The following is a 25,561-nucleotide window of genomic DNA, read 5'->3' as shown; positions in this document are numbered from 1 at the left end:
ACACAGGAGTACTTGTACAGTAAATAGCCTTCATTACAACACAAACTGTGTTTGTGTGTTTTAGTCGAGGGAGATGGAGATCGCTGTTTACTGGAAGGACTACCGCTCGCTGTGCGCCCTGAAGTACCTGAAGCTGGAGGAGTTCCTGGACAACCAGAAACACAGAGTGCAGCTGGAGCTGGAGCCTCATGGCCTGCTGCTGGCTGAGGTATACACACATTACAAAACACACAAACATACTGAACACACACGTACTTGCATATATGGCATTTTGTGTTCTATAACTACACAAATGTGTGCACAACACCTGCTGACAATCTGTCACACACACCTGTGATGGAAAACACTGCTTTGATGTGTCATAATCCAAACCTTCTGTCTCAGCATGATAGCTGAAAAAGAAATGTCTTATGTTTTGTGTGTTTTCTAGGTGACCTTCTTTAACCCTGTCATTGAGAGAGTCCCTCGTCTCCAGAGGCAGAAAAAAGTCTTTTCTAAGCAGCAAGGTGGGAAACGAGCAGCAGAGAGAAAACAGAAGAATCTGCTGTTTCTCCTCCTTTCCTGCTCATCAGCATTAGTACAATTTACACATCAGAGTCAACAGACAGCCCTCAAAGCTTTAACACAGCAGCTGCTGCAGTTTCAGTTCAGTTGTCTTTTTTTAAACCACAGCTCCCTCTAGTGGTGAATAATCCTTAATGATGATGACAGTTGTTCATACTGCACATCTCTAGGTTGTCTTTGCAATGATCAGCAAAGTTTCAAGTTACAGTCATGTTCTTTTATTTTGTTAATTGAATTTTAAGTATGAACGTAGAAATTAGACAATTATTACCCCGTTTGATACCTTCAGTTTGTGTGTTTGATGATTACATGCTCATCTGAGACATTATGGCTTCTTTGTGGATGCAATTTCAGGCAAGGCGTTCCTTCGTGCTCGTCAGATGAATGTAGACATTGGAACGTGGGTCAGGCTGCTTCGAAACGCCATCCCCACCGTCAACAACTCAGGAACCTACAGCCCCAACTCACACAGCCTCACCCTCAACTCTGGGTGAGACACACAAAGAAATCTCACACACACACACCTCAGAACACACTGCATTTGTGTGTGTGTGTGAGGTTTGATAGCTGTCAGTCAGACTTTGCTATCAAACAAAGCATCATTCCTAGAACCTTTTTCCTTGTGTTTCCTGGCAGAGAATAAAGCATGTGATGCTTTTTCTGCCCTGTGTCTAACAACCCTTTTGTGTTTGTGTTATGTCTGTCTGCATTATCACGTTGGTCTGTGTGTGTCCGTGTGGGTTTTTCAGAGAGATATCAGTGGAGAAGTTGAGTCTGGACAGCGACTCTCCAATAAGAGGCGATTACAAGAGAGATGTGGACACACACACTCCGGTGAGACAGACAGAAAGAGAGGACGCCCGAGAAATTGGGGAGGTGTGTGGAGAGAACTGGTGTCCTTAAAATGTCCTTTCAAACTATTGTCAGTAGGGTCAAAGCATGTAACTAATGTCAAGACAAGATATGAGTGATTGATAAGTTTTTGGCCTGAGGAGATGAATTGAGGCAACATGCACATGCAGTGTCCTTAAGAAACAGTCAAGGTGGAAGCATCCATTTTTTTTCTGGGTGCAAAGGAAGTGAAGTTGGTGGATTCACAAAGGTGAAAGACACAAGGAGCAGTTCTCTGATCACCATTTTGACCATTAAAATGATGCCCTTGCTCCTGTGGGCCCCATTCTGCAGGTTCAAGGAACAGACCCTTGTGTTCCTACCGAAGGTCATAAGCTTGTCAATCACATAGCGTGAAAAACCAGTGGATGGCCTTCACGTAAATTTAGCCAGAGCAAGGGACAGTAAATGTCACCTCCAAACCACGTCTCTTGTCTTCCATTTTGTGTCTTCATACCCGCCTGTCTCTGCATGTCCTTGCCTCTATGTCTCCTACCCTGGATGTCCTCTAATAGGACCGAGTGCCAGGTATCGAGCCTTTCTCTCCCTGTGACATCATCCCCGAGTCCCCTGTCCGAACCCCGTCCGTTAGCAGGTACACACACACACACATCCGCACAGAAAAACTCAACCTGTATTTGGGGGGATTGGTTGCTGTTGTTGTTTTGTCTTTTTTAGTTGCAGTGTATTGGCTTGTTAATTAATAACAACAAAGGCATTTAGATGTGTGTCAGTAGGAAGAGGACAGATGAATGTTATTGTGGTGGTTTGCACTCACATCAAAGGAAGAAGCTTCCAGGCTAATCCAAGTCTTAAAATCAGGGCCATTCTGTGAGGAGTTTATGCGTGTTTTTTCGTTCACAATTTTAAAAGACATGCAGGTTGGGTGAGGGTCTCTGTCTGTCTTTTGTCCTGGCCTGTTACCCCTGCTATCTAAGGAAGAAAAAAACCTTTAAATGTTGGTCTGTCTCTCCAGTAGGCAGAAGAAAGGCCCTTTGTCACTGCAGGACTTCAGGCTGATCGCTGTGTTGGGCAGGGGACACTTTGGAAAGGTAAATTTTTACAAAATTACACCTGGGTATCTACCAAAAAATAAATCACCAGACACATTAGTAACAATACCACTGCTTTATGTGGTTTAATATATGATGACATGATGCAATAGGTCACATTTTATGTGCATATTTTTGTTACAAACACGGCAAAAACTAACATGTTAATAGGTTTTTGCCTGCGTTTAAAGAGCTGTTTTGACTTGTTGTGTATCCTGTGGGGATGGGTTGATTCAAATTTGTGTCATGTCATCAAAGAGTTTAGCTTCCATTGTAATGTCACGATAGATTTTAAAAGCTTTTCAGTACTCTTGTTCTGCTCATTCAAACTTTAAAGAGCATCTGTATGTCTCCAGGTGTTGTTGTCAGAGTACAAGAAGACAGGCACCATGTATGCCATCAAAGCCCTGAAAAAAGGAGACATCGTAGCTCGGGATGAGGTGGAAAGGTGCGATTTGTTGACATCTTTTTGTGTTTTCAGTGTTTTATAACAGAGAGATCTATAAATGTCCCTCTAATGTTGTTTTCTCTCCTTTAACCCTTTCTCCTCTTTCACCTCCCCGTGTTTATCGACCTTTTTGTTTTACTTCATGTTCCCTCTTCCTCTCTTGTTCCTCTTCCAGTCTGATGTGTGAGAAGCGAATCTTTGAGATTGTGAACTTGTCGCACCATCCTTTCCTGGTCAACCTGTTTGCATGCTTCCAGACGCCCGAGCATGTGTGTTTTGTTATGGAGTACACAGCAGGAGGCGACCTGATGATGCACATTCACACAGACGTCTTCACTGAGCCACGGGCTGTGTAAGTAATGTGTGTGTGTGTGTGTGTGTTTTAGAGAAGGAATTAATAGAGAAAGCTTTTTTTAAATCAATTTATTTGAGTTTCTAAGAGACACACCTAAAATTGAATTGAATCCAATTTAATCACCCTCTTTTCTCTTTCAGGTTTTATGCGGCCTGCGTGGTACTTGGACTTCAGTTCCTTCATGACCATAAGATTGTGTACAGGTAAGTGGAGTCAATGTAAACCTGATTTCTCACTTGATTGCTCGCCTATAAATGCATGCATGTTAGCAGCATGGCTCTAAGGATGGCAGTGTCAGCCTGTGTTTTCACTACCTTTTCTACAAACGTGGACCCAAGTCACCACACTAAGATGACGTCAGCCTGACATGAGGCTGTTTGTATGTTTTTAAAACTTCTGCTGTGTTTAGTGAAACACTGAAGTGACTCTGGCCTACATCTGTTTTCCTTTACAGAGACCTCAAGCTAGACAACCTGCTGCTAGACACAGATGGCTATGTGAAGATTGCTGACTTTGGACTGTGTAAAGAAGGTGGATCTTTTTTACTATACTATATATTACTATATATATGAACACTGCTGAGGTAGTGTGCACAGGGAGAGAGTTTTAGAGGCAAGTAGGCAGCTCTGTGTACTTGGATCAGAAGCATAGAGGTGTTGAAATGCAATTAAACAAACAGGATTTAATATTACAGATCTAAGCTAAGTTTCCTCTCTCTGCAGGAATGGGTTACGGGGACCGGACCAGCACATTCTGTGGGACCCCAGAGTTTCTGGCACCAGAAGTCCTCACAGATACATCCTATACCAGAGCGGTTGACTGGTGGGGACTGGGTGTCCTCATCTATGAAATGCTGGTGGGAGAGGTGAGAACAAAGTAATACTCTCGTTGTGGAATCAAAGTGAACGTGGTTTTAAATGGTAAAAAAACAATGCATATTACAATTGTTGTTTTGTATCTAAAATGTATTGTACTAAGTTAGGTGTGCTTTTCTGTGTGTAGTCTCCATTCCCAGGGGATGATGAAGAGGAAGTGTTTGACAGCATTGTGAATGATGAAGTCCGCTACCCACGCTTCCTCTCCACTGAGGCTATCGGCATCATGAGGAGGGTACGAACACACCAACACACACTTCATCTCACTGTCTTGTCATCAGCTGACGTGACAATTGCACTTCATCAGTGACACACTTACTCACAAGGCCATGGTGACATTTAGTATCCACTCCTAATTTTATATTCTTTTGTGTGTGTGTGTGTGTGTGTGCAGCTGTTGAGGAGGAACCCAGAGAGAAGACTCGGTTCTGGTGAGAAGGATGCGGAGGAAGTGAAGAAGCAGCCATTTTTCAGAGTGAGTATACTTATGGCTTCTTTGGTAATGTGTTAAACTGTCGCCTGTAGCTCTTCATCAAACTGCTCACTCTGAACTGCACTATTTAAAATTCACCTCTTGACAAATGTCCAGATTTTGCTGTCAAGAAGCAGCAGAAGGAAATATACACTTTTCACTAGCAGTAACGTCTGATAAGACCCCAAAAAATTTTAGACAGACACGTGGGGTTTAAACTAAACCAAACCCGTTTCCTCCTTGGATTTTCCTTCTTTAATATTTCCCTTCACTTTTGCTTCCTCTCCCTCCAGAATGTAGACTGGGAGGCTTTGCTGCAAAGGAAGGTTCCTCCTCCCTTCGTTCCCACCATTGGAGGCAAGGAGGATGTCAGCAACTTCGATGAAGAGTTCACCACAGAAGCGCCAACGCTCACACCTCCACGTGAACCCCGTATGCTGTCCCGCAAAGACCAGGACAGCTTCCGGGACTTTGATTATGTGTCTGACCTCTGCTAGTAGGCTGAAGCTTCACAGACCTCGAAGAATGTTGGATTTGGTGAAGGCTGCGTGACGTTTTTTTTTAAGCCAGAGTGGACTGAGAATCTGTGCCGGTCTGCCGCTACTTAACACTGTGAATGAATGCAGAGAGACTGTAGACACATTTTGTGTGTGTCTGCTGGGTTTTAGAGATCATGGACTGAAAAAATAAAAGCCAATACAGATGGGGATAAATGTTCCCCCTCTCCAGTCATGTTACAAACACACCAGTGAGTGGTATATCATTAGCCTTTAAAATGCCTCCTCCCTTCTCTTCATGTGTCACTGTGGTCACCTGTGCAGCTGTGAGAGGGGGAGCTTGCTGTCTTTTTGTACTATTGACTGTTTAGGGGTCGCTCAGAGGCCTCTCATACCAATGCCTTACATTTGTACTTGTTTCACAGAAAAGCATTTTGCTTTGTGGCCCTCGGCCTAAATGGAAACATTCAGAGGGAACGTGTGCTTACAAATGAAGATGATCAGTCTTGGTCTTTATGACCGATGCTACAGTAGATAAATTATAACTTAAAGGGATATTTCACCTCAAAATCTATTATTTATATTTTCCTGTGGCCTACTGGGCTGGTTATCTTAATGTTTTTGTGTGATATGCAGAGCTTTCTGTTTCATTTGATGGAACCAAATGGCACTCAGCTTGTGGTGTTCAATGTGCCAAATAATATCTGGAAAAACTCAGTATCCGTGTTTCCATGCAGAAATCATACAAAGTCCACAGACCTTTCATGTAAGAATTTCTTGTACTATACTACACTAGCAACTGAATCACTGAATCTGAGTTGGCGGTGTGCATCTGAGCATTAATAGTAATGATGTGCTCCTCAGCTGAGCAGTTTTTTTTTTTCAGTTTTCAGTACGAATAATCAGACTAACAGATGTAGTTACTTAGATTTTTGGATTTTCATAAGAAACTAGGTCATTATGATTTTCATTTTGTCACACCACAAGCAGTGCCATCTGGTTCCATTATATCAGTGAGAAGGTAAAAATCTACTGCTGATATCTGTAAAACTCACACACAACATAGAGATAAACACTTGCAGACCACAGAAAAAAAAAATAGAAAGACGGCAAAACTTGACTTTGTGGTGAACTGTCCCTTTAACTATAGGGGGTAGAACCACTGTCTTACTTCACTGCAGTGGACTAATTGTTGGGATGTCTACCAGCTACCTTTTTTTAAATTGTGCTGCTTATATGTTACAACAGCGAATTAGTCATATTTAATGAAGGTTTGTGCATTATTCGTGGATGTTTTTTTAATCTAGGTTTTTAAAAAGGATTTGATGTAAACACACATGAGCATAAAATCTGTGTGGAAAACGTGAAACAATCTGAACACTAAACTGTGTTTTTAAGATACATTCAACTTTGTATTAGTAATTTCTCTCCAAGAATTTAACATGTTGCTGTAGTTTGGCTTCCACTTTGGAGACTAATTGATTTGTGGAAAAATGTGGGTGGTGCCATTAAAAAAAAAAAAAAAAAAAAAAGCAAACCTTATTAGCCGCTTTCCACACTAGAACCAATTAGAGAACACTCTGTTCTCTTGGCAATACATGTCTAAATAAACAATATCACTAGAAGGCCACAGAATGAAAACACTCTTGAGTAAAGGTTTGTTTTGAAGCTGTATGTAAGATGGTGTGGATTTTACTTATCTTGTGTACGACAATACAAAACCTTGTGAAAGTTTTGAGATTACTTATTTTATAAAGAAAAAAAACATGCACATTGAGTTATAGTCATTTGTCTGATCATTGTTGTAGGAGTGTTCAGTCACAAATGTGTGCTTGATTTAATCCAACACATTTCAGCTGTCATATGCTCATATCTTTGTCTGTGTAAGTGCACTGGTTAATTTGCCTCAATGAGCCTTACTCTAATATGTAGATTGTAGATTTACAACTATTGATTTTAATCATTCAGTCTAAAAGAAAATCTGGAAACAGTGAATTGAAGCTTCTGGTTTAACTATTTATTTGGTCCCAAAATAAATAGAAAAGGGCATTTCCTGAAGAAAACGCAAGTTTGATTGCTGCAGCTGAAGCATTGCTTTGAATGCTGATGTGAAGGATTGCTCTGAATTGCTGGAGAATCAGAGCAATTCAGAGCTTTGTATGCCTCTGTGTGTCAGCCTGTCACCATGGTAACAGCAGAGGAGACCTCAAAAACCACTCCAACTTTGAGAGCCTGGCTGGATATAATTCTGAATGAGAAAATTCTGAATACAAGTTTGATAGAGCAGCACCTAGTGAGCTGTTAAGACTAAAATGGACTCTCCTCTGTGAGATGAACATTTTGATAGTTGAATGGCTGAAATCGGTCAATGTATGCTGAAGATACGCTGCGCCAACAAACTTACGGAAGAATAAGAAGAAGAAAGATGGTGAAGAAGAGCACATGATATAGGTCAATCATGCTCTGCTATAACATTATAGCAGGTTGGCCCATATGGTCCTGTCAAACAGATTTACCTGCTGTAGATAACTGCTGAAAAACTGATTCTCCTGAAGAGTCCAGACTCAGTGGAATTCACCTCTGACCTTCTACTGCAGGCACAAGCATTAAAGATATAAAGGAGAATCTTCACAGTCACAGAATTATCAGTCATTGAGCCAAACACCTCCCTTTTATGAAAGAAGTGTGGGGTCATTCTGATCAGATCAGAGGAAAAAAGGGGTGCAGGGCTCACTTCATGGATGGTTCATCGATTTAAAAACGGCAGAAAACAGCAAAATATTGAAAGATTTTCGTTAAGAAAGCAAATCATTTGTCCTTTCCTGTCCAGAGACTACATTAATAACTGACCTAAAGCTAAAAGTTTTCTTGAAAGTCAGAATACTTAATGAAACTTTGAGTTTTAATAACTGAGTAAATGGCTACTACTGATTGTAAAAGTGTTAATCTGTTGCATGGGTGTGATGTGTGGTACCGTTACTGCAGTGTGTGTGTGTGTGTGTGTGTGTGTGTGTCAGTCTGTCAGTCAGTGTGTTGCTGGCCTGCCTGCCAGAGAGGGGAGTCGAGAGCTCTGCTGGGAACTACATGGTGCTCAATTTTTCAAGATGTCGTCGCTGGAACAGAGGCTGTCGCGAATCGAGGAGAAACTAAAGCAGGAAAATGAAGAAGCTCGTCGGAGAATCGACCTCAACATCGACATGAGTCCGCAGCGATCACGCCCGAGGCCGAGTGAGTGTCCACCGGAGACGACCGGGGTGTTGGTAACGGGCAGAATAGCAAGGGAAAGATCGGAGAGGCGGAGGGAGGAAGGGAGTGGGGGTGTTGTATGCTGCTCCTAGCTACCAGCTTCATGCTAACAGGCTAGCTACATAAACAAATACCAACAGAGCTTGGAGCGGTGGTTTTAGTGTCAAATAATCAACTCAACAAGTGGGGTTGTTTCTGTAGTCATTAATGTAATGCAGAATTTAAACACCGAAGCACTGTCATTACATATTTCGCTCGCAGTCATGTCCCGAAATCTGTTTTGATTCTGTCCTGTCAAACATGCTAAGCTAACAAGCTAGCAGTCTTTAGTGATAGTCGGCGGCAGGCCCAACGTCAGTTTGAAAATTTTATGTAGTTTCCAGTTTGCTAATGACTTATTCTCCGTATGCCCTTTACCTCCACCTTATCTGTGAAATTATACAATTGGAAAGCAGAGTATTTCCTTGTGACTTTTGCGGCAAAGTCAGGTTCCTTTGCCATTTTTGATTCTTGACGAAGCAGACGCTAATATGTGGAAGCTATGTTGCGGTAGCTAACGTTGAACATACGTTAACTGACATTGGTTACGGTGCTAGCTGTGTTGTAAGCACAACTACTGCATAAAAGAGTGGTGGTAGAATATAATATTGCCGCAGACGTGTTGCATAATGTCCCTGAAAGGTTTCAGTGGGTATGAAGTGAGTGGTACTTCAGGTGGTGAAGCAGGGAAGTCTGCAACTTGTCTCTGCTTTGTGACATGACTGCAGGGAAGACACAAATATCAGTGTTATCTTAACAGTGACCATCTAAACCTGCTGGCAATATTTGAAATATTCTTTTCTACAGATATTCATCAACAGACCTGCTTCTTTCCCCCTTGTGTTGTTTGAAAATGCTTTGTGAAGGTACTTCAGCAGTGGACGACACTGATTGTAAATGAGTGTGAATTATTTTTTGTCAAATCTCATGAAAAGACCAAACTCAACAGTAATGTGTCCTTTTGTGACATACACATTTCATTATCAAACTAAACCAGTGATGCACACATCAGACACATATAACCAGCTATGTATTCATCTTAATCCTCATCTGGGTATAACCATGTCATATCCAATACAGTTTTGCCTTCTATGTTTTTATGACTTTAGATACACCAGTGTGTTTGAAAAGTAAGAAAAAAATAAATAAACAGTGACCTAGAGAGCAGGTTGCCCTGTGTTGGCCCTGGTGACACACTTTAGGGAACAAGCAAAAAATAAATAGTTTCAAAGCGAAATGCGACACCTGAAAAATGTAGTATTCAATCAGTTTGATTTAGGCAGCATCGGACGTATAACTGGACACACTGGCACCTGAGTAACTCTACACATCAGTTTTACATTCTGAACTAGCAGAGCTGATGTCTGAGCAGAGGTGTCTGTATTGGAAAAGAAAAAGTTAAGATTGTTTACACATCGTTATATTACTCCTGTTTACTGCATGGTTGTTAAAGTCTCCAGTTGTGTGGACATTTTTTTCTGTTTATCCGTTACTTCATTAGGATTTAATGGGGCAGAGTGGTCCAGGTTTGACTTTGGTCTTGATGAGATTTATTGACAATAAGACAAACCAAAAAAACCCCTGCTACCTTTTTTTAATTCGTAATTTGTCATGGTCTGTGTTGATTTTTTCGTCTGTTTTTTATTTGATGGAGCGTGTGTGTGTGCGCGCACATGTGTGATCGTCTCAGTAGAACAGAGCAGTAATGTGTGTGTGTGTGTGTCTGTATATTTTCTTTCCTCTGTCTAGTCATCGTGATCCAGCTCAGTCCTGCTCCAGCCCCTTCCCAGCGTGCAGGTACCATTCAATCCATCGCTCTCTCTGCCACTGCACACTCCCAACACCTGTGTGTCCCTCCTTACATCATCCTCCTCTTTCTGATCTTTCATTTCTTACACCCAGTATTATTTATTAATGAATAATAAGATGATATGTTACTGTAATTACAAATAACCTGACCAACTGATTGGCAGCTATATATTGTGTTTTAGCCAGACCCTCTACTGTGGAGCATATAAGAAGTAACACTTCTTTAAATCAAGGTTTTAAAGATACTGATTAACTTTTACTATGAATACAACTATTCCTTATCTCATACATTTATTCTGTGTGTAGAAAACAATCACTTGACCAAGGCTGATATTTTAGCCTTGAGTTTGTTTACACCTCTTCTGAACTCGCATCATCTCTCCATCTTTCCATCTGTACACCCTCTCCCTGTCTGTCCTGTGAGCGTCTGTGCCAGTGGCAGGGCAGTGTTGGTATGTGTTGATGTTCACAGTGTGTGTGTGTGAGGACGTCTGTCGGATGATTAATCTTTGTTTCGCTGGAGGCAGAGAATCACGGTGCATGTGGCTTTTCTGCACGGCACAATGTTTTGGGTTGTGTTTCGTTTGACACAGTCTCTAATACAGCATCCCCCCACTGGTCCGTCTGCAGGAGTGCTGCGAACACTGCAGCCTCTCTGTGTTTTCTTTGTATGCTGACTGAAGACTTGCCTTCTGTCTGAGCCTCTCTCACTGTCTGACTTTCAGCTTAGTCTGTGCTATGCAGTTTTGGCCGAATTTCTACTTTGTCTCTCACACTGGACTGTTTGATGTTGTTTGTCTGTTTTTCATCTTCTGGCTCCCTTCCCTTCCTTTTTTCAGCGGCACTGTGTGTGAGCAGGAGTCAGTGCAGCAGTGCCTGCAAGTGTGTGTGTGTGTGTCTCTGTTCTGTCAGCCCGTCAGTCTTCCTATCCGTCCATCTGGAGCCAGCCGAACTATGGAGATGCAATCTGTGCCAAATACTGCTTGAGTCCCTCGTTCTCTTCACACTAACCCCTCTTCCACTTTAACTAACTGATTCTCCCCTTACAGGCTGATCCATCCAGGTGACTCACGGATACAAACACTTGTTGGCACTCTCAGGAGTTCCCAATTGTCTTTTACACAAATAATTAGAATAATATTTATAACATGCATGTGACATGTTTTGGAAAGTGGAGATAAGGTCTCAATGATAGTGTTAATGGTGAAGGTCAACCTACATGCTGACTGTCTGAAAATCTGGTTCCATGACACATACTAATGATACTTGATTACAAGATTGTACTCAAGCCTGAGAGGCGTCAGGATCCGCCTGCACCTGACATCAGGGGGCTTTTGGACCTTCTGTGTGTTGTTGAACGCATGTTAACAGTCTGTCTTTATGTATTGCGATAGGCATGCTGCACTGTCTGTATTGATTTTGGTTTGGTTTTGATTAGGTTTATAAAGCTTCATGGAAATGATATTGACTCTAAAGGAAAACTTAGACGAACTTGGGTTTTTTTTTTTTACATGCATCGGTTTTGATACTTCTACTCACCAGAATTTTTGTGGTGATCTGTAAAAATAACATTATGGCTAATATGATGCAGCTTGACACGCACATTAGCCAAAAGCAAGTGTACCCCAAACAAAACGATGACCCCAACTGTCAGCTAAGCCCATTGCATTTGCCTTGTTTGGACTGTGTCCAGATTTGGCAACAGAATGGCCTAATTTGTCATTTTTGCTGTGTTCTGGGAGTACAATTCTGTCATTTAAAAAACCGATGCCTGAAGTTATTAAAATAAAAACCCATGTTGTCACACGCTGTAGTTTTCCTTTTAAAAAGGTGGACTTCCTTAAACTTCACCTCCCAAACCAGGCTAACCCTGTGCTGTTTCTTTCTGCCTGATGATGGCATTGCTTTTGCATAAGAGCATCAGCAAAACAAAAACAAAACTGTCAAGGTGAAAAAAACAAACACTTACACTGGTTAAATACTATGCAGGGTACTGGTAGCAGCACTGTAGTGAAAGAACTCTTTTACCCCACAAAGGCCAGTTTATTTTGTTGTTAGTTTCTATGGCATAGGATATGATAGAGTGATGTTTTTTGGTAAAAACATAATAATTACAAACATCTGATTGTCTTGGGTCTTAGTGTTAGGCAAATACAACGTCAGACGAATGGCATATACGTGCCAATTTTTATTTCGCAAAAATAAAGCCAAAAAGGAAAAAAAACATGGGGCTAACACTGAGTGGGTCCTTATTGCTTCCATAGGACATAATTAAGAAGGTGAGCTGCAGCAGGTGCTGCTGATCATCAACCCTTGATGGACATCCCAGTAAATTCACCCATCACTTCTGGAAGAATGTGCAATGGACAGATGAGTGGAGTGGTTTGACCTTAATCCTCACCGCCATGTCTAGTGAAAACTGAACACAGCGGTTTACCAAAAACACCTTATACCCACTGTCTAGCATGGTGGTGGAGGGGTGATGATTTTGGCTTGTTTTGCAGCAGCCATCTGCCTTAAAGCTTGGTCAAAATTGGGTCATGCAACAAGACACACCAATGTACATATTTTTAAACAATTAAAGACTGGGGGGACCTTGAGAGACTGTTTACTTTAAGTTATTGTTGTGTTGTTAAATCAAGGGGCGCTTAGTGTTTTTTTTTCTTTTTGGCTTCAGATTGCTAAATAAATATCCTGCTGTTCATCTGATTTGTATTTACTTAAGACAAATGATCATAATACAACATATATTATGTTTTTACACAAAAACATTAAAAGGTGTGCTAACCTTTGAACGTGACTGTATGTAAATCACTTTCACTTTTGATGCGTTACATTTTAAAATTACCAAAATAGGGGGCTAAGTGAATGCATGAATAAACACAGCCACCTTACATGCTAAAACACACACCCTCAGTTTCCTGTCTGCATCTAACATGTCATGTTTCTCCCCACCTCAGCGCTCCAGCTGCCTCTGGCCAATGATGGAGGAAGCCGTTCGTCATCTTCAGAGAGCTCACCTCAGCACCACCCTTACCCCAGCCGCCCACGACACATGCTCACCCTGCCCACACCTCCATACGGCCTACAGAAGAGCCTAGAGAAGTATGCTGACTCTGTGCTGAATATGATCTGAGTACAAAAAGATGTATCACTGTGTATATGTTGCCAACTCTTTTTGATAGCTACAAGATAAAGTCTTTAAACTCTATTTTGAGCATGTTTAATAGTAGCCGCATAAAATGAGTCAGTCTACTAATATAAGTAGAGAGAAGGTGTAAATATGAAGGGTCACATGTTATGTATAACGTGCCCATGCAGAGAGAGTGGGAGGTACAGATGTACAGAAACACACAGCATCCTTTTCTGAATCAGAAGTCTCACTTTATAGAGCATTTGTTGACGCTGATTTTGTTATGTTTTTTCTTCCCACAGTGCAGAGATTGACCAGAAATTACAGGAAATCATGAAACAGACAGGTTATCTAAAAATCGACGGCCAGGTGAGATACATCACACAAATTATATTTGTTATGTTATATTTTAATTTTCTAGCTGTTTACTTGCAAAACTGGCTCATTCAAAAATGGACTAAGAGTTGGCCAAGCCCAGGTGGGCGGGTGGGTTAGAGCTGAAATGGACCACAAAACAAACAACATCAACAATAGGTAAAAATACATAAGTCAGTAATTAAATGTTTATTTTCCCTCTGGCTTTATTAAGAAACTCTACACTGCAGAATTGTCCTTGAGTGTAGACTCCCTTTCAGGGCTCTTTGGCATTTGGTTTTCTTTTTGACAAACAGAACATCATGAACCAACTGTCATCAACCTTGATATGTTTATTTTGTCTGCTCCTATTTTTTTTATACATGTTTTTTAATTATTCCAGCCTTAAGGTTTTTGTTTTTCAAAGTCAGTCAATGTTTGTCAGTTTAAAGATGCTTAAATGATGTGACTCATCTCTGCTGCCCAGATTGTTTTAACTTCCTCTCATTAATCCAGAAGGGACGTTACATCATTCACTCCATGATATGTCACTCGCTGCATCATGATTTATTTTTAACGAAGCAGTACAATTATGCATATTCCTGCTGTCTGCTGGTATTTGTCAAGGCCAATGGGGGATCAGCGTAATTACACATCAAAACATTTGTTACTAAATTGCCCACTGGGGTTGACTGTTGCTGTGTCATGCAGAAAATCAGAGCTGGCTTCCTCAGTCTGTTTTCAGCTTCAAGGGATGCATAAAACATTATGTAACATTTTTATTAGTAAAAATGTCTTAAGTGTGGCCAAATGTGTTGTTTGGTGTATCTACAGCGGTATCCAGCAGAGGTAACAGACCTGATCAGTGAAGGGGAGATCGGGAGCGGAACGTGTGGACAGGTCTTCAAAGTGCGATTTAAGAAAACAGGACATGTCATCGCTGTCAAAGTAAGACCCTTCTACACAATCCTCGTGTAGTGGTTTAATGCAATCATTTCAGTGATTGTGCTTTTGAAATCACTGTTTTTATATAGCTGAAATGATAGGTTAAGGTTCATTTTTGATGCTGGCTCTATGATAGGATTCTGACTGGGAGTTTCATCATCATTTTTTTAGATTAATATAACATTGTCTGTCATTGTATATTTCTGTTTCCTTGCTAAAGTTTTTTTAGTCATTCTTAAACTCAGAATTTACTTAAAATGGCTGCCCTGGCTCTGGATAATATAAAATGCTTGAAGGTAGGGTAGGAGATTTTGAAAACTCAGTGAGAGTCAGCCAGATTTTGAAAGTAAACACACGCCCCTTTCTCTCGGAGTTCACCCCGAAGCCACGCCTCCCAACCAGTCTGTGACTTTGCCCGTCTTGCACGTACCTCTCTGGTGCGCGCAGAGCAGGAAGAGTGACAACCAGCCAGGGGCGCCTTGTAGGATTGGCTGATGTGTTTTATAGCTTGCACAGATGATTAATATTCTTCGTTTTAAAGCAAAACTGCCGAACTAATTGGTTGCTATCGGATTGTAAAGAGAAGTTACACTAATTTAACAAAAAGTGCATCAGAATGAAATCTCCTCCCCTGCCTTTAAAATCCTGTTATGGTGAGCATTTAGCAGGCTACTTACTGTGTCTGTAACAAAAGTCTCCACGGTGAATATGAAGACATAAATTCTCTTCTCTCAACCAGTATGAGCTTGTGGCAAACCCCTCAGCATGGTCTCTCACACACTTATTTTGGGCTGTGCCTTAATTGTTACCAGTTTACTAACACAATGGCAGGAACATCCACACATATGGTAATTCCCCCTCTTTTTAAGAGATAACTTAATTGTAGACATCTAGGCTGTTTAACAATTAGGTAGTCTATCAGCTCACAAGAGGAGTCTTTGTTGTGTGATTTCTTCAATGGCCTGTTTCTTAACATGAACACCCACCATTGTGTGTGCTTGTATCACCAGCAAATGCGCCGTACAGGAAACAAGGATGAGAACAAGAGGATCCTGATGGACCTGGATGTTGTGTTGAAGAGTCACGACTGCCCTTACATCATCCAGTGCTACGGTGCCATAGTAACCAATGTCAGTGTCCATAAAATAATTTACTCTTCTTAACAACAAAAAACTCACCTTCTGATCACTGGATGTGTGTGTGTCACATGTACAGACGGATGTATTCATTGCTATGGAGCTGATGGGAACCTGCGCTGAGAAGCTGAAGAAGAGAATCCAGGGCCCCATCCCAGAGCGAATCCTTGGCAAGATGACAGTGGCAGTAAGTCACAAAAGAACACACACAGATGGCATAGTGCAGCATTACTCAAATTATAGATTTGTTCTAACACTTACACTTACTATGGGTGTTTCTGCTCTAGATAGTGAAAGCGTTATTGTACCTGAAAGAGAAACATGGCGTCATCCATCGGGATGTCAAACCCTCAAACATTCTCCTGGATGCTAAAGGTCAGATCAAACTTTGTGACTTCGGCATCAGCGGGCGTCTTGTGGACTCCAAGGCCAAGACTCGCAGTGCTGGCTGTGCTGCTTACATGGCGGTGCGTGAAGCACACTTACATATACACACATATATTGTACACACAAATTGTCAGTAATCAGAGCCAAATCTCATAGTGCAATGCAGCACTATTTAAAAAAAAGTCCCAAACTGAGTGATGACTGTTTTTTCTTGCAGCCTGAAAGAATAGACCCTCCAGATCCCACCAAACCAGACTATGACATCCGAGCAGACGTGTGGAGCCTTGGCATCTCTCTGGTAAAAAAATTAAGCAGTGTATTCAATGTCAGTTTGGGTGCACAAGAATATTGAGATTATCTCAATCTCAATAACATCAATGAACAGATCTGATGCACAGGCTAATTGCTAATGTTTCTTGTGTGTTGTTATGAAATATCATAATGGTCATGGCATACACAACTGTGGAAATCATTGAAGTCTTCAACTCTAAACTGAAAGTATTCATCTTGTTCTGAGCATTACATAAATAAGTTGGATAAGATAAGAAATGAAAAAAGCATTTGTTTAGGACTTAAAGGGGAGTGAAGGATTTGTAACATCTGATACAATAATTGCACATATTTGTAGAATCATTAAAAAAGTTGTTGTTGATGTTAATTGTGTCCTTTTGATCTGTAGGTGGAGCTGGCTACAGGACAGTTCCCCTACAAGAACTGCAAGACAGATTTTGAGGTTCTGACCAAAGTGCTGCAGGAAGATCCTCCTCTCCTGCCTCTCAGCATGGGTTTTTCCCTTGATTTCCAGTCCTTCGTCAAAGACTGGTGAGTTTAAATGTCACTGTATAGGCCCGAACTCACCAAAACAAGGTTCATAAAATACTGAAATATGATGAGATATTGGCAATAAATGTTGATTGCTACACTACAGGCAACTTGAACATATGAGGGTGAGAGGAAGTAACTCTCACCGTTATGACTGTAAATATTTAAACTGTAAACAGCTGTACGCAGCACCAAATCACCGTTTTCACGCTAAAAGTAATCTTATCTTTTTTCTCAAGGTTGTGATAAGTCATTTAGTGTGTCTGTGCTTTTTGATTGTGCTGTTTCCAAAAGGTGGTTATTCATTAAAATGTTATGCAAAACGTTTCCCAGTAGGAAATTTGACATACAATATGTACATATAGGTGTATTCAATAATGCATGAAATATATTTGATAAGATATATAAAGAAAATTATTTCATCTTTTATTAATAAATTGTGATATTCTTCTACAGCCTCACAAAGGATCACAGAAAAAGGCCAAAATACCATCAACTGCTGGTAAGTCATGATTTGTGAACACTAATAAAGATTTCGTTTAGGATTATGTTGCTAAATTTGGCCCTCTTTTTTTTACAGGAGCATAGCTTCATTCGGCGTTACGAGGTGCTAGAGGTGGACGTGGCTGGTTGGTTTCAGACGGTGATGGATCGCACCGAGTCGCCTCGCAGCAGCCAGTGTTACAGCCACCAGCACCAGCTTCACTCTCTCTTCAGTAGGTAGCCTAGTCTCGACCAGCCTGGCGTTAGCTTAGCCATACGCTAGACTAGCCTAGCTTTAGCTTTGCCAAGCACAGACTCGGTCTGTTCTAGTCTAGCTGTTAGCAGCTATGCCAAGCGTCATACCCATCCTGCCTGTCCATCTGTCTACTGGAGAACCTGAAAAGCCCTTAAAGGAGGGAGACACGGAGACTCAGTGGAGGACTCTGGATGGACAGATGGAGTGATAGACACAGGTGCTCTGGTAGATGGATGGATAGATGACATAGGTGGTTCTGTTAAGTAGTGTGTTGCATTTGGACTGGCAGACATGGGGAGGAGGGAACAGGAAAAGGTGCACACTGTAGTTAGCTTCATTCATTTACATTACACTATCACATCACGGTGTATGTAACAGCTGTACACTTACATACAAAATGTGTATCTTATGTGTTTCTACATTTCCTCCACTTTTCATTAGTTTTTCACCTCACCTCTGTTTCCAGCATTGATCCAAGCTATTGGATTAGTCAACAGAGTAGTCACTACACACTGGAACAAAGCATCTGCTTCTTTAGCAAACACAAACTGCTCTTGTACATAATCGATAAGGACAGAGAACAGAACAATGTTTGGTGCAATTATGATTCTTCAGGTGTTTCTACGATTACACATTCTCAGGCTGTAACTATAGGCGGTTCTGTATGTGTATGAGTGCGTACTTCCTTGTGTGTGAGTGGTTAAATATAGACACACACTCGCCGTGTTTGTTGGAGTTACATTTCAGTTACTCACCTTTACACTAACACACAAAAGAATTATTCTGTTAGCTGTGCATTTTAATATATAAGGAGCCATTTTGCTATCAGATATGTTACATAGCAGCTATATAATTGGAAAAAATACGGAAAAAGAATTTCAAAAAAATTAGTGTTGCATTGTAGTTTTCTAGATGTGTATGGTTTTATGTGCTTTCTGAATGAGGAGCAGGGATATTAAGAGAAAATTTAAGAGGTGATGTGTGAAAGGCAGAGGAAGAAGGAAAGCAGATTATGAAAGACCTAATAACTGTTGCCAGTGTGACAAACGAGAGTAAGATTGGAGGTGAAAATGGGAGCAGAGTGCTTTCAGAATCAAAAATACTTTATTAATCCCAAGGGGGAAATTGCTTACATTCCAGGTGCTCCATGCATGATCAGGAATAATAACAGGTTAGAAGTATAAAATAAGGTAAAATAGCATGTGAATACAATAAAATAAACATTCTAATCAATAATCAAATCATGTTGAGACAGCCACAGGTTGAGACTTGTTGCGACAGCTCAGAACAGGAGCCTCTCTTGTACAAAGAATATAAATGTGTCAGATCTTCTTACCTGTGGAGCATTTCTTTACTTCACTCTCTGTTTGTCTACCTCTTCCTCTGTGTCCACCTCTCTGTCTGCCTCAGCTGTTTTAGTGTGATGTGCTCCACAGTGTTTCCAGACCAAAGGCTGTTTGTAGGTGGCTGTTGGTGGAGCCCAAGAGATTTAGACCACTACTCCTGCAAACTTAGGAGTCTTGGTAAAGCAGTTGGGCTTTGGATTTTGTAACCTTGAAGAGGGGTGTCAAACCTTTAATCCTGGGACGGCATTTACTGTCTTGCTAAGGGACTCACAGCTACAGCTCCAATTGGCAACAGTACAAATACCTGGGGACACTCCCCTGTATTTTGTATATTCAGCATGTTTTTATTATCCCAGCCTTAAATTCCACCCGTCTGCATTCAGGCATTATCACTAGCTTAGTTCACTAGCACTAATTCTGACCCCAGATTATATGACTGTAGTCCCAGGTAATATAAAAGGTTTAGTGTTATTGGCTTAGGTAGTTTATAGAGGCCCCATATTTCTATTTTCTAATTATTAAAGGTAGGGTAGGAGTTTTGCTTCTGATACACTTTTTGGTAAATCAGTGTAACTTCTTTTTACAATCTAATAGCAACCGATTAGTTCGGCAGTTTCGCTTTAAAACGAAGAATATTAATCATCTGTGGAAGCTATAAAACGCTAAAAACATCAGTCATCAGTTGTGTTTACTTTCAAATTCTGGCTGACTCTCGCTGAGTTTTCAAAATCTCCTACCCTACCTTTAAGACAAAACGGCATCATTTTTGGAAAATATATCATTGATCTGCTGATTAGTTTATGGATTTGTCACAAGGATTTTTATTACCTCACTATTATTGGATTGTTGGAAGTGATCCAGGTCCCTCTTTAAAGTTTGGCACCCCAATTTTTCGATTATAAGGCTAGATGACAGACCTGTTGAGGTTACCGTGTTTAAAACTGTGCTGTATAGACATATAAAGTGCAGGTCCACAGACTGATCGACTAGAGTCCTACTGCCTCTTCACTCTTCCAGGACAATAGCCAAAGTGTTCTAGTGCAGACTCCCACGCTCCGTCACACACAGTAAACCAAATCACTGCTAGACACAGAGAACTGAGGACTGATACAGAGAGGAACTGTCAAGTTGTCAGGGAGCGAAGAATGAGAAGGAGAGATCCTGGAATGTAGTCACGATGGCAGAGATGAGCAGTATTAAAACGACAGGAAAAAAAAGAAATGAGAGTACGGAGTGAGGTGAGAAAGAAGGAAGCAAGTATAAAGAAAGTGGGATGACAAGTTAAAGAGAAGTCGGAGACGAACTGGAGCTGGGTGACAGGAAGTTAAGTGTGTGAAAGAGAGGACAGGAAACGGGCGTAGCAAACATCAGCCCTGGTTCCACAGAGCTCTGAGGCTAGCTGGCTCTTGTAAAAAGCTTTCATGGTGTTACACCATAATACCAATTATGATTTTTAGCAAGCAAGTTAGTGTGTTGTTTTTACGATGTTTACTGTTCAAACTGTGTTATTTATTTACATTTCTACTGCTGCTACTTATTGTTGCTTTAGACGCTGCTGTCACTTCTTTTTTCCCCAAAGGACAAATACTTTATTCTTGTTCTTTTAAGCCAAATATGTGAAACAAATGCAATGTCTACACGTGTACCAAATACAGAGGAGTATGTCTGAAGAGAGGAAAAGCAAGTGAGGGAAGGTTGGATGGATCAGAGGAGAAAGAACAGGGAGATCAGCTTCACAGAAGTACTAACACACAAACTATACATGCACACCTCACCTCAAATGTGCGTAGCTCTAGTTAATCATGTATATGCTGATGTCACACTACATCTCTGTACAGTGTAGATATGAACAGGGGGGGATGTCTGTCTGTCCATATGCTCTGTGTCATATCCATCCAGCACCGCCTCCATCCATCCCTCCATCTGTCCACAGGTCGCCTGCAAGCTCCACAACATTGACAGTTCACACCAAAGGTGACCACGAAGCAAATATGAAAATATGAATTGTTGTTATTGTTATTGTTATTATGGCTATTGTTATTGACATTATAATTGATTACTCTCAGCTATGATATATATGAAATCTCTCTAGTTAGTGGGAGATGATGTACGGAGGAGGGGTGGGGGTGCTGTATTATAGCAGTGCCATGTATGTTTCATATACTGTACAGGGGGAGACTGGTGAACTAATACACATCAAACCAGCTCACTCATCACTCTGCTCACCGTGGGCCTGCGTCAGTGTGGCTTCTCTTTAGGTTACCTGTCTGAACAGGAGCTGTCCTGTATCACACAGCTGCTTATCAACCCTGAAATCCATGAGAGGAGACCTGGACAGTTATTGAGGCGGTGAAAAGTGTTTGATAAAGTAAGTAGGTCAAAATACAGTCTTTGAAAATGTGTCTAAATAGAACTTGATTGGACTTTTTTATGATATATATTTTGCTTGTTTCTGTGCATCATGGGTTAGATAGCAGCTTTCACATGAACCACACTAATCATCCCCAAAGTGTGAACATACCCTAAAAGTCATCTGTTCAGGTGTCATGGCAACATAACTCGTTTCTGAAGTGTATTTATTGTAGGTAAATCTTATTGATTGACTCAGCTGATTGAATTTGTTACAGCTTCTGATCTTCTGTTATTGATCTGCCTAGAGAAGGTTGGCCATGCAGCATAGGTAACCATGGTGACTGAAAAGCCAGCTGTGTGATACAGGGAGTTAATCTCATAGACAGCTCACGTCTCCTCGTGATGCGGGCCCCTGAGCAGATTTGACCCTGAGTTACCTCCGTTAGCTCAGCCTCTGTCCAGTTCTAATCTGGAACTGAATTAAAGCCACGGTTTACCTTCACTAGTAAAAAACAAAAAGAGGTTTCCCTGCATTTGTAAACTCCAGATGTGACAGGGCTCATTGTGGCAGATCCGCTCTGCTGCCCTGTTAAAACTATTGTAAATAGTGCTTAGATCTGGTGCTTAGCATCCGTTGGCTGCGCTGCTCTGCTGGCACAGCCTGAGATGTCCTCATTGGTGCAGTTTCACATGTACTCACTGCAGGAGACGCTGCACTGTCACTACAATGTTCAGACTGTGTGTGTGTGTGTGTGTGTGTGTGTGTGTGTGTGTGTGTGTGTGTGTGTGTGTGTGTGTGTGTGTGTGTGTGTGTGTGTGTGTGTGTGTGTGCGTGCGTGACTGTGTGTGTGTGTCTGTGTCTTGGCACACTTGTGTCCACAGCTGGACCCAGTCTCCCACTGTCAAGGTTCTATTATTAAGCTTATGTGTATTTTTACAAACACACACACACACATGCTCCACTGTGCTGGTGGCGTGCATTTCCATCCAAACACCTGATTGGGTGACAGTGCCACGCTATGCCCCTGTGAAACCAATCAGACTGCGTGTGTGTGTGTGTGAGGGAGAGACAGGAAACAAAACAAGACACGCAACAAATGTATAAAGTCATCCCGTTCTACAGAGCAACGCTGGCTACTGCCAATAGTGGCTTTATGTGTATATTAGCTTGTCAGGTGCGAGGCCAGCAGTGTTGACAGTACCTGCGAGCGAGGGTGTGTGTGTTTGTCGTGACCCCATCTGTAAGTAAACCAAATATCATTTTCACTATGCAGTCATTCAAACCATGTCAGCTTGCTTTGATGGGGGAGGAGGCGCCTCCTGTACATACACAGATATACAGATGGACTGGAGTTAGCGATGGTGTGTTTTCCTCTTTCTCCCCCCCCATGATTCAACATCGCCGCCTTCAGCTAGTTCACAGAGAAACGACAGAGCAACAGATATGTTTTGAATGAGCTGACAAATATTTAAGGATTGTATATGGGGTTGGGGGAGGGACTGTGGGTTAGACCAGGGTTTTGTAGTTTATGAAGGGTGGGATGCAGATCAATGCTGTAAAGTATATCAATTGCATGTTATTGTCACCGCTGTAACTGCCATTGTTTTGTTTTCGGTTTGTTTGTTTTTTTGAGACAATGGCTGGTTGGGGACGGGGATGCACAAAACTTTATCCTTATTTATGATTTTTACATACATAGTCTGTATTTTTCTTTTTTTCTGTTTTGTTTTTGCAAAACATTGTTTAATTATTGTGTACTTAGGAAAAGACACACACTTTTTTGCCTTTTTTTTTTTTAAATGTCCCCATGTCGACTTTGCAATATTTTCACTTTGGACCTGTCACTAGTCCTTGTGCAGGAGGAGGAGGAGGAGCTGTATCTTTATTAGCAGACAGTGTTTGGTAGAAAAATGTCCTGTTTCCCCTCATTTATGTGCTGTGTGTCATTTTTTTCAGTTGTGAAAGTGTGTGTGTGATTTGTCTACCAAAAGTCTTTATTGACAGTGATTATTATTATTATTATTAGCGTTTATTTTTTTTGTCCATTGTTTTGTTTTTTATTCTTTAAATTACTGTTTTTATTATTATTATTATTATTTTTGTTGTTATTCAGGGCAAAGATGACACCAAATTGAACAAAGACATAAGTGTGTGTGATCCCAGGCAGAGCAGAGACAGCTTCTTTCACTGGCGAGATGGAGCAGACGTTTTTTTTTTTTTTTTCACGTTAACGCTGTTAAATGTCTGTCCATCGCATTCAAACCACCAGAGCTGAAAGTCTAATAGTATTTTTTTATTATTATAATTAATATTATTGTTATTATATATTGTTTTCCTTTGATCAGATATCATGATCGACTGATTGATTTCTTGGTCATAAAGTGTGTGCTGTTATTTTATTCATCCCCGCCCTCTGCTTTAGTTTTTTATTCTTTATTCTGGTTTGTCGGATGCTGTAGTTGTGAGCTGAATGAAAATACCAGAGCTTTTTATTTCTTCTTTTTTTTGTAATGCTGAGACTGTTGTGACTGACGTTGCACTTGTGATGGGTTTTTATTTTGTTTTGTGTTGCAGATTGGGATTGTTGTGCAGACAGGAGAATATCCAGTGTGTTTTTTTTTTCCTTATTTTTCTTAAAGTCACAGCAGTTATTTTATCAATCATATAAAATCTGTGACACAGAGTAAGAAAATGAATCAACAGTGTATTTTTCTCACTGATATTTATTTATTGGTCATTTGTATGTTTTTTTTAATTTGTGTATTTCTTGTTGTGGAGGGCAAACAGGACTCATGGTAGACGAGTTAAACTCTTATTGGCATCTTATTATTGTGTACAGAGAGCAAATGATTCAGTCGTCACACTAACAAACAGCCTTTTAGTAGAAAACTAGCAGCCTGCAGCACAGTAAATATCTGCAGCTGCCAAACACCCATCATATTACTTAGTGTTTCTCCTCTCATACAAACAGTTTAACAATGCGGCATTGTTTAGCTGACTTCTAATTTTGGTTTTTAATAAGAACTGAATGCCAGCTATGTGTTTCAGCCACTGATAATGACCAGATATTGGACTGATTGGCTTGTTATTAACCTGCACTCCCTGTCAGCGGGGTGGACAGCACGCCTGCTCTAAAATATTATCAAGATTTTTTTTTTTTTGCTCGGAAAAGTGCAGTTGTCTAGATTGCATGATTGTGCTAGTTTGCAGGGTGGGATGGGGGGAGGACGGACTTCAAAAGCTTCTCATACATCTTACACCTTCACAGATGTATGATATTGAGAGTTGTTTCAATTGACACAGCTTTACTGCCCATTTCTATTAATTATGATGTTTATGTTTTTTTTTTGTTTTGTTTTTTTTGTGTTTGGCTGTATTTTTATCCCTCCCCCTTCCCCTCTTCTGTCTCATTTCAAACAGAATAAATGCCATTATATTGTGAATACCTCAGGATTTTTTTGGAGAAAAAATAATAAAACACCTAAAAATCAAATAAATAAATAAAAAAAACTCATTAAAAAACACTTGTCTTGATGGCATCATTGTGCTTACAGGAAATGGTAATGGCCTTACGTGCATGTTCTTCTTACAGGAGAATAATGATGAATTGCATCATTTTTATCTTTGCCTTGGAGGAGCTATCCAGCTGTAAAGTGTGTCTTGGTCAGTAGGACCAGTGCCTTTTCTGCTGGCATAGAAAAGAAAATGGATGCAGTAAATCATCCTTGTACTTCCAGCATACACTGACAGTATATTTACTGACATGTATGGATGAGTATTATTTCCCCAGCAGCTTAATTTATCTTATCCTGAAGGAACTTGGAGTTCCTCAAAGACTCCTGCAGGAGAACAGCACCTTATGCCACCTGCAAATGCCCACATGTGATGCTAATAAAACTTCACTTCCAGGATAAACACACAGATTTTTAGGAGTGTCAGCAAGATGTTTAACTACAGTGCATTAATTCCCTGCGGGAAAACACATTTTCCTCAGGGGTGCAGCCACTATACAACAACTTGCAACTTGTTTTTATCATGTTCTATCATGCCAATATGTGCATCATTACACTAATAACATGAACTGCAACCAACACAAAT

At 40.8% G+C, this 25,561-nt stretch overlaps 2 protein-coding genes across 6 annotated transcripts in view; both read left to right on the top strand.

The window, feature by feature from the left end:
* Nucleotides 1–6,708, top strand: part of pkn1a (protein kinase N1a) — a 36,071-nt gene extending 29,363 nt beyond the window's left edge. For 2 of the 3 annotated variants that reach the window (XM_028402831.1, XM_028402821.1), the window contains exons 10-23: nt 65–208; nt 431–506; nt 919–1,054; nt 1,314–1,440; nt 1,971–2,050; nt 2,432–2,507; nt 2,864–2,955; nt 3,131–3,307; nt 3,451–3,513; nt 3,765–3,841; nt 4,033–4,175; nt 4,313–4,420; nt 4,580–4,660; nt 4,951–6,708. In XM_028402831.1, the coding sequence (XP_028258632.1) occupies nt 65–208; nt 431–506; nt 919–1,054; nt 1,314–1,440; nt 1,971–2,050; nt 2,432–2,507; nt 2,864–2,955; nt 3,131–3,307; nt 3,451–3,513; nt 3,765–3,841; nt 4,033–4,175; nt 4,313–4,420; nt 4,580–4,660; nt 4,951–5,154 (1,584 nt within the window). In that variant the 3' untranslated portion in view covers nt 5,155–6,708. The remainder of the gene's footprint in view (nt 1–64; nt 209–430; nt 507–918; nt 1,055–1,313; nt 1,441–1,970; nt 2,051–2,431; nt 2,508–2,863; nt 2,956–3,130; nt 3,308–3,450; nt 3,514–3,764; nt 3,842–4,032; nt 4,176–4,312; nt 4,421–4,579; nt 4,661–4,950) is intronic. The other variant, XM_028402840.1, reaches the window with a different exon arrangement.
* Nucleotides 6,709–8,179: 1,471 nt separating this feature from the next.
* Nucleotides 8,180–19,152, top strand: map2k7 (mitogen-activated protein kinase kinase 7). 3 transcript variants are annotated; one of them, XM_028400040.1, is made up of 12 exons: nt 8,180–8,382; nt 10,189–10,236; nt 13,209–13,353; nt 13,684–13,750; nt 14,570–14,683; nt 15,691–15,810; nt 15,896–16,003; nt 16,104–16,283; nt 16,421–16,501; nt 16,883–17,025; nt 17,482–17,527; nt 17,606–19,152. In XM_028400040.1, exons 1-12 carry the CDS (start codon nt 8,259–8,261, stop codon nt 17,747–17,749), a joined length of 1,320 nt encoding a protein of 439 aa, XP_028255841.1. In that variant the 5' UTR covers nt 8,180–8,258; the 3' UTR covers nt 17,750–19,152. The 3 variants fall into 3 exon arrangements, with proteins under 3 accessions (XP_028255841.1, XP_028255850.1, XP_028255859.1); XM_028400049.1 differs by lacking the exon at nt 10,189–10,236; XM_028400058.1 differs by lacking the exons at nt 8,180–8,382; nt 10,189–10,236 and adding an exon at nt 10,247–10,700.
* The last annotated feature ends 6,409 nt before the right edge of the window (nt 19,153–25,561 follow it).

This window comes from Parambassis ranga, chromosome 1 (assembly GCF_900634625.1).
Source record: "Parambassis ranga chromosome 1, fParRan2.1, whole genome shotgun sequence".
In the NCBI taxonomy this organism is placed as follows: Eukaryota; Metazoa; Chordata; class Actinopteri; family Ambassidae; genus Parambassis; species Parambassis ranga.
The sequence above is the reverse complement of the archived record's forward strand: the minus strand, read 5'-3'. Positions and strand labels throughout refer to the sequence as shown.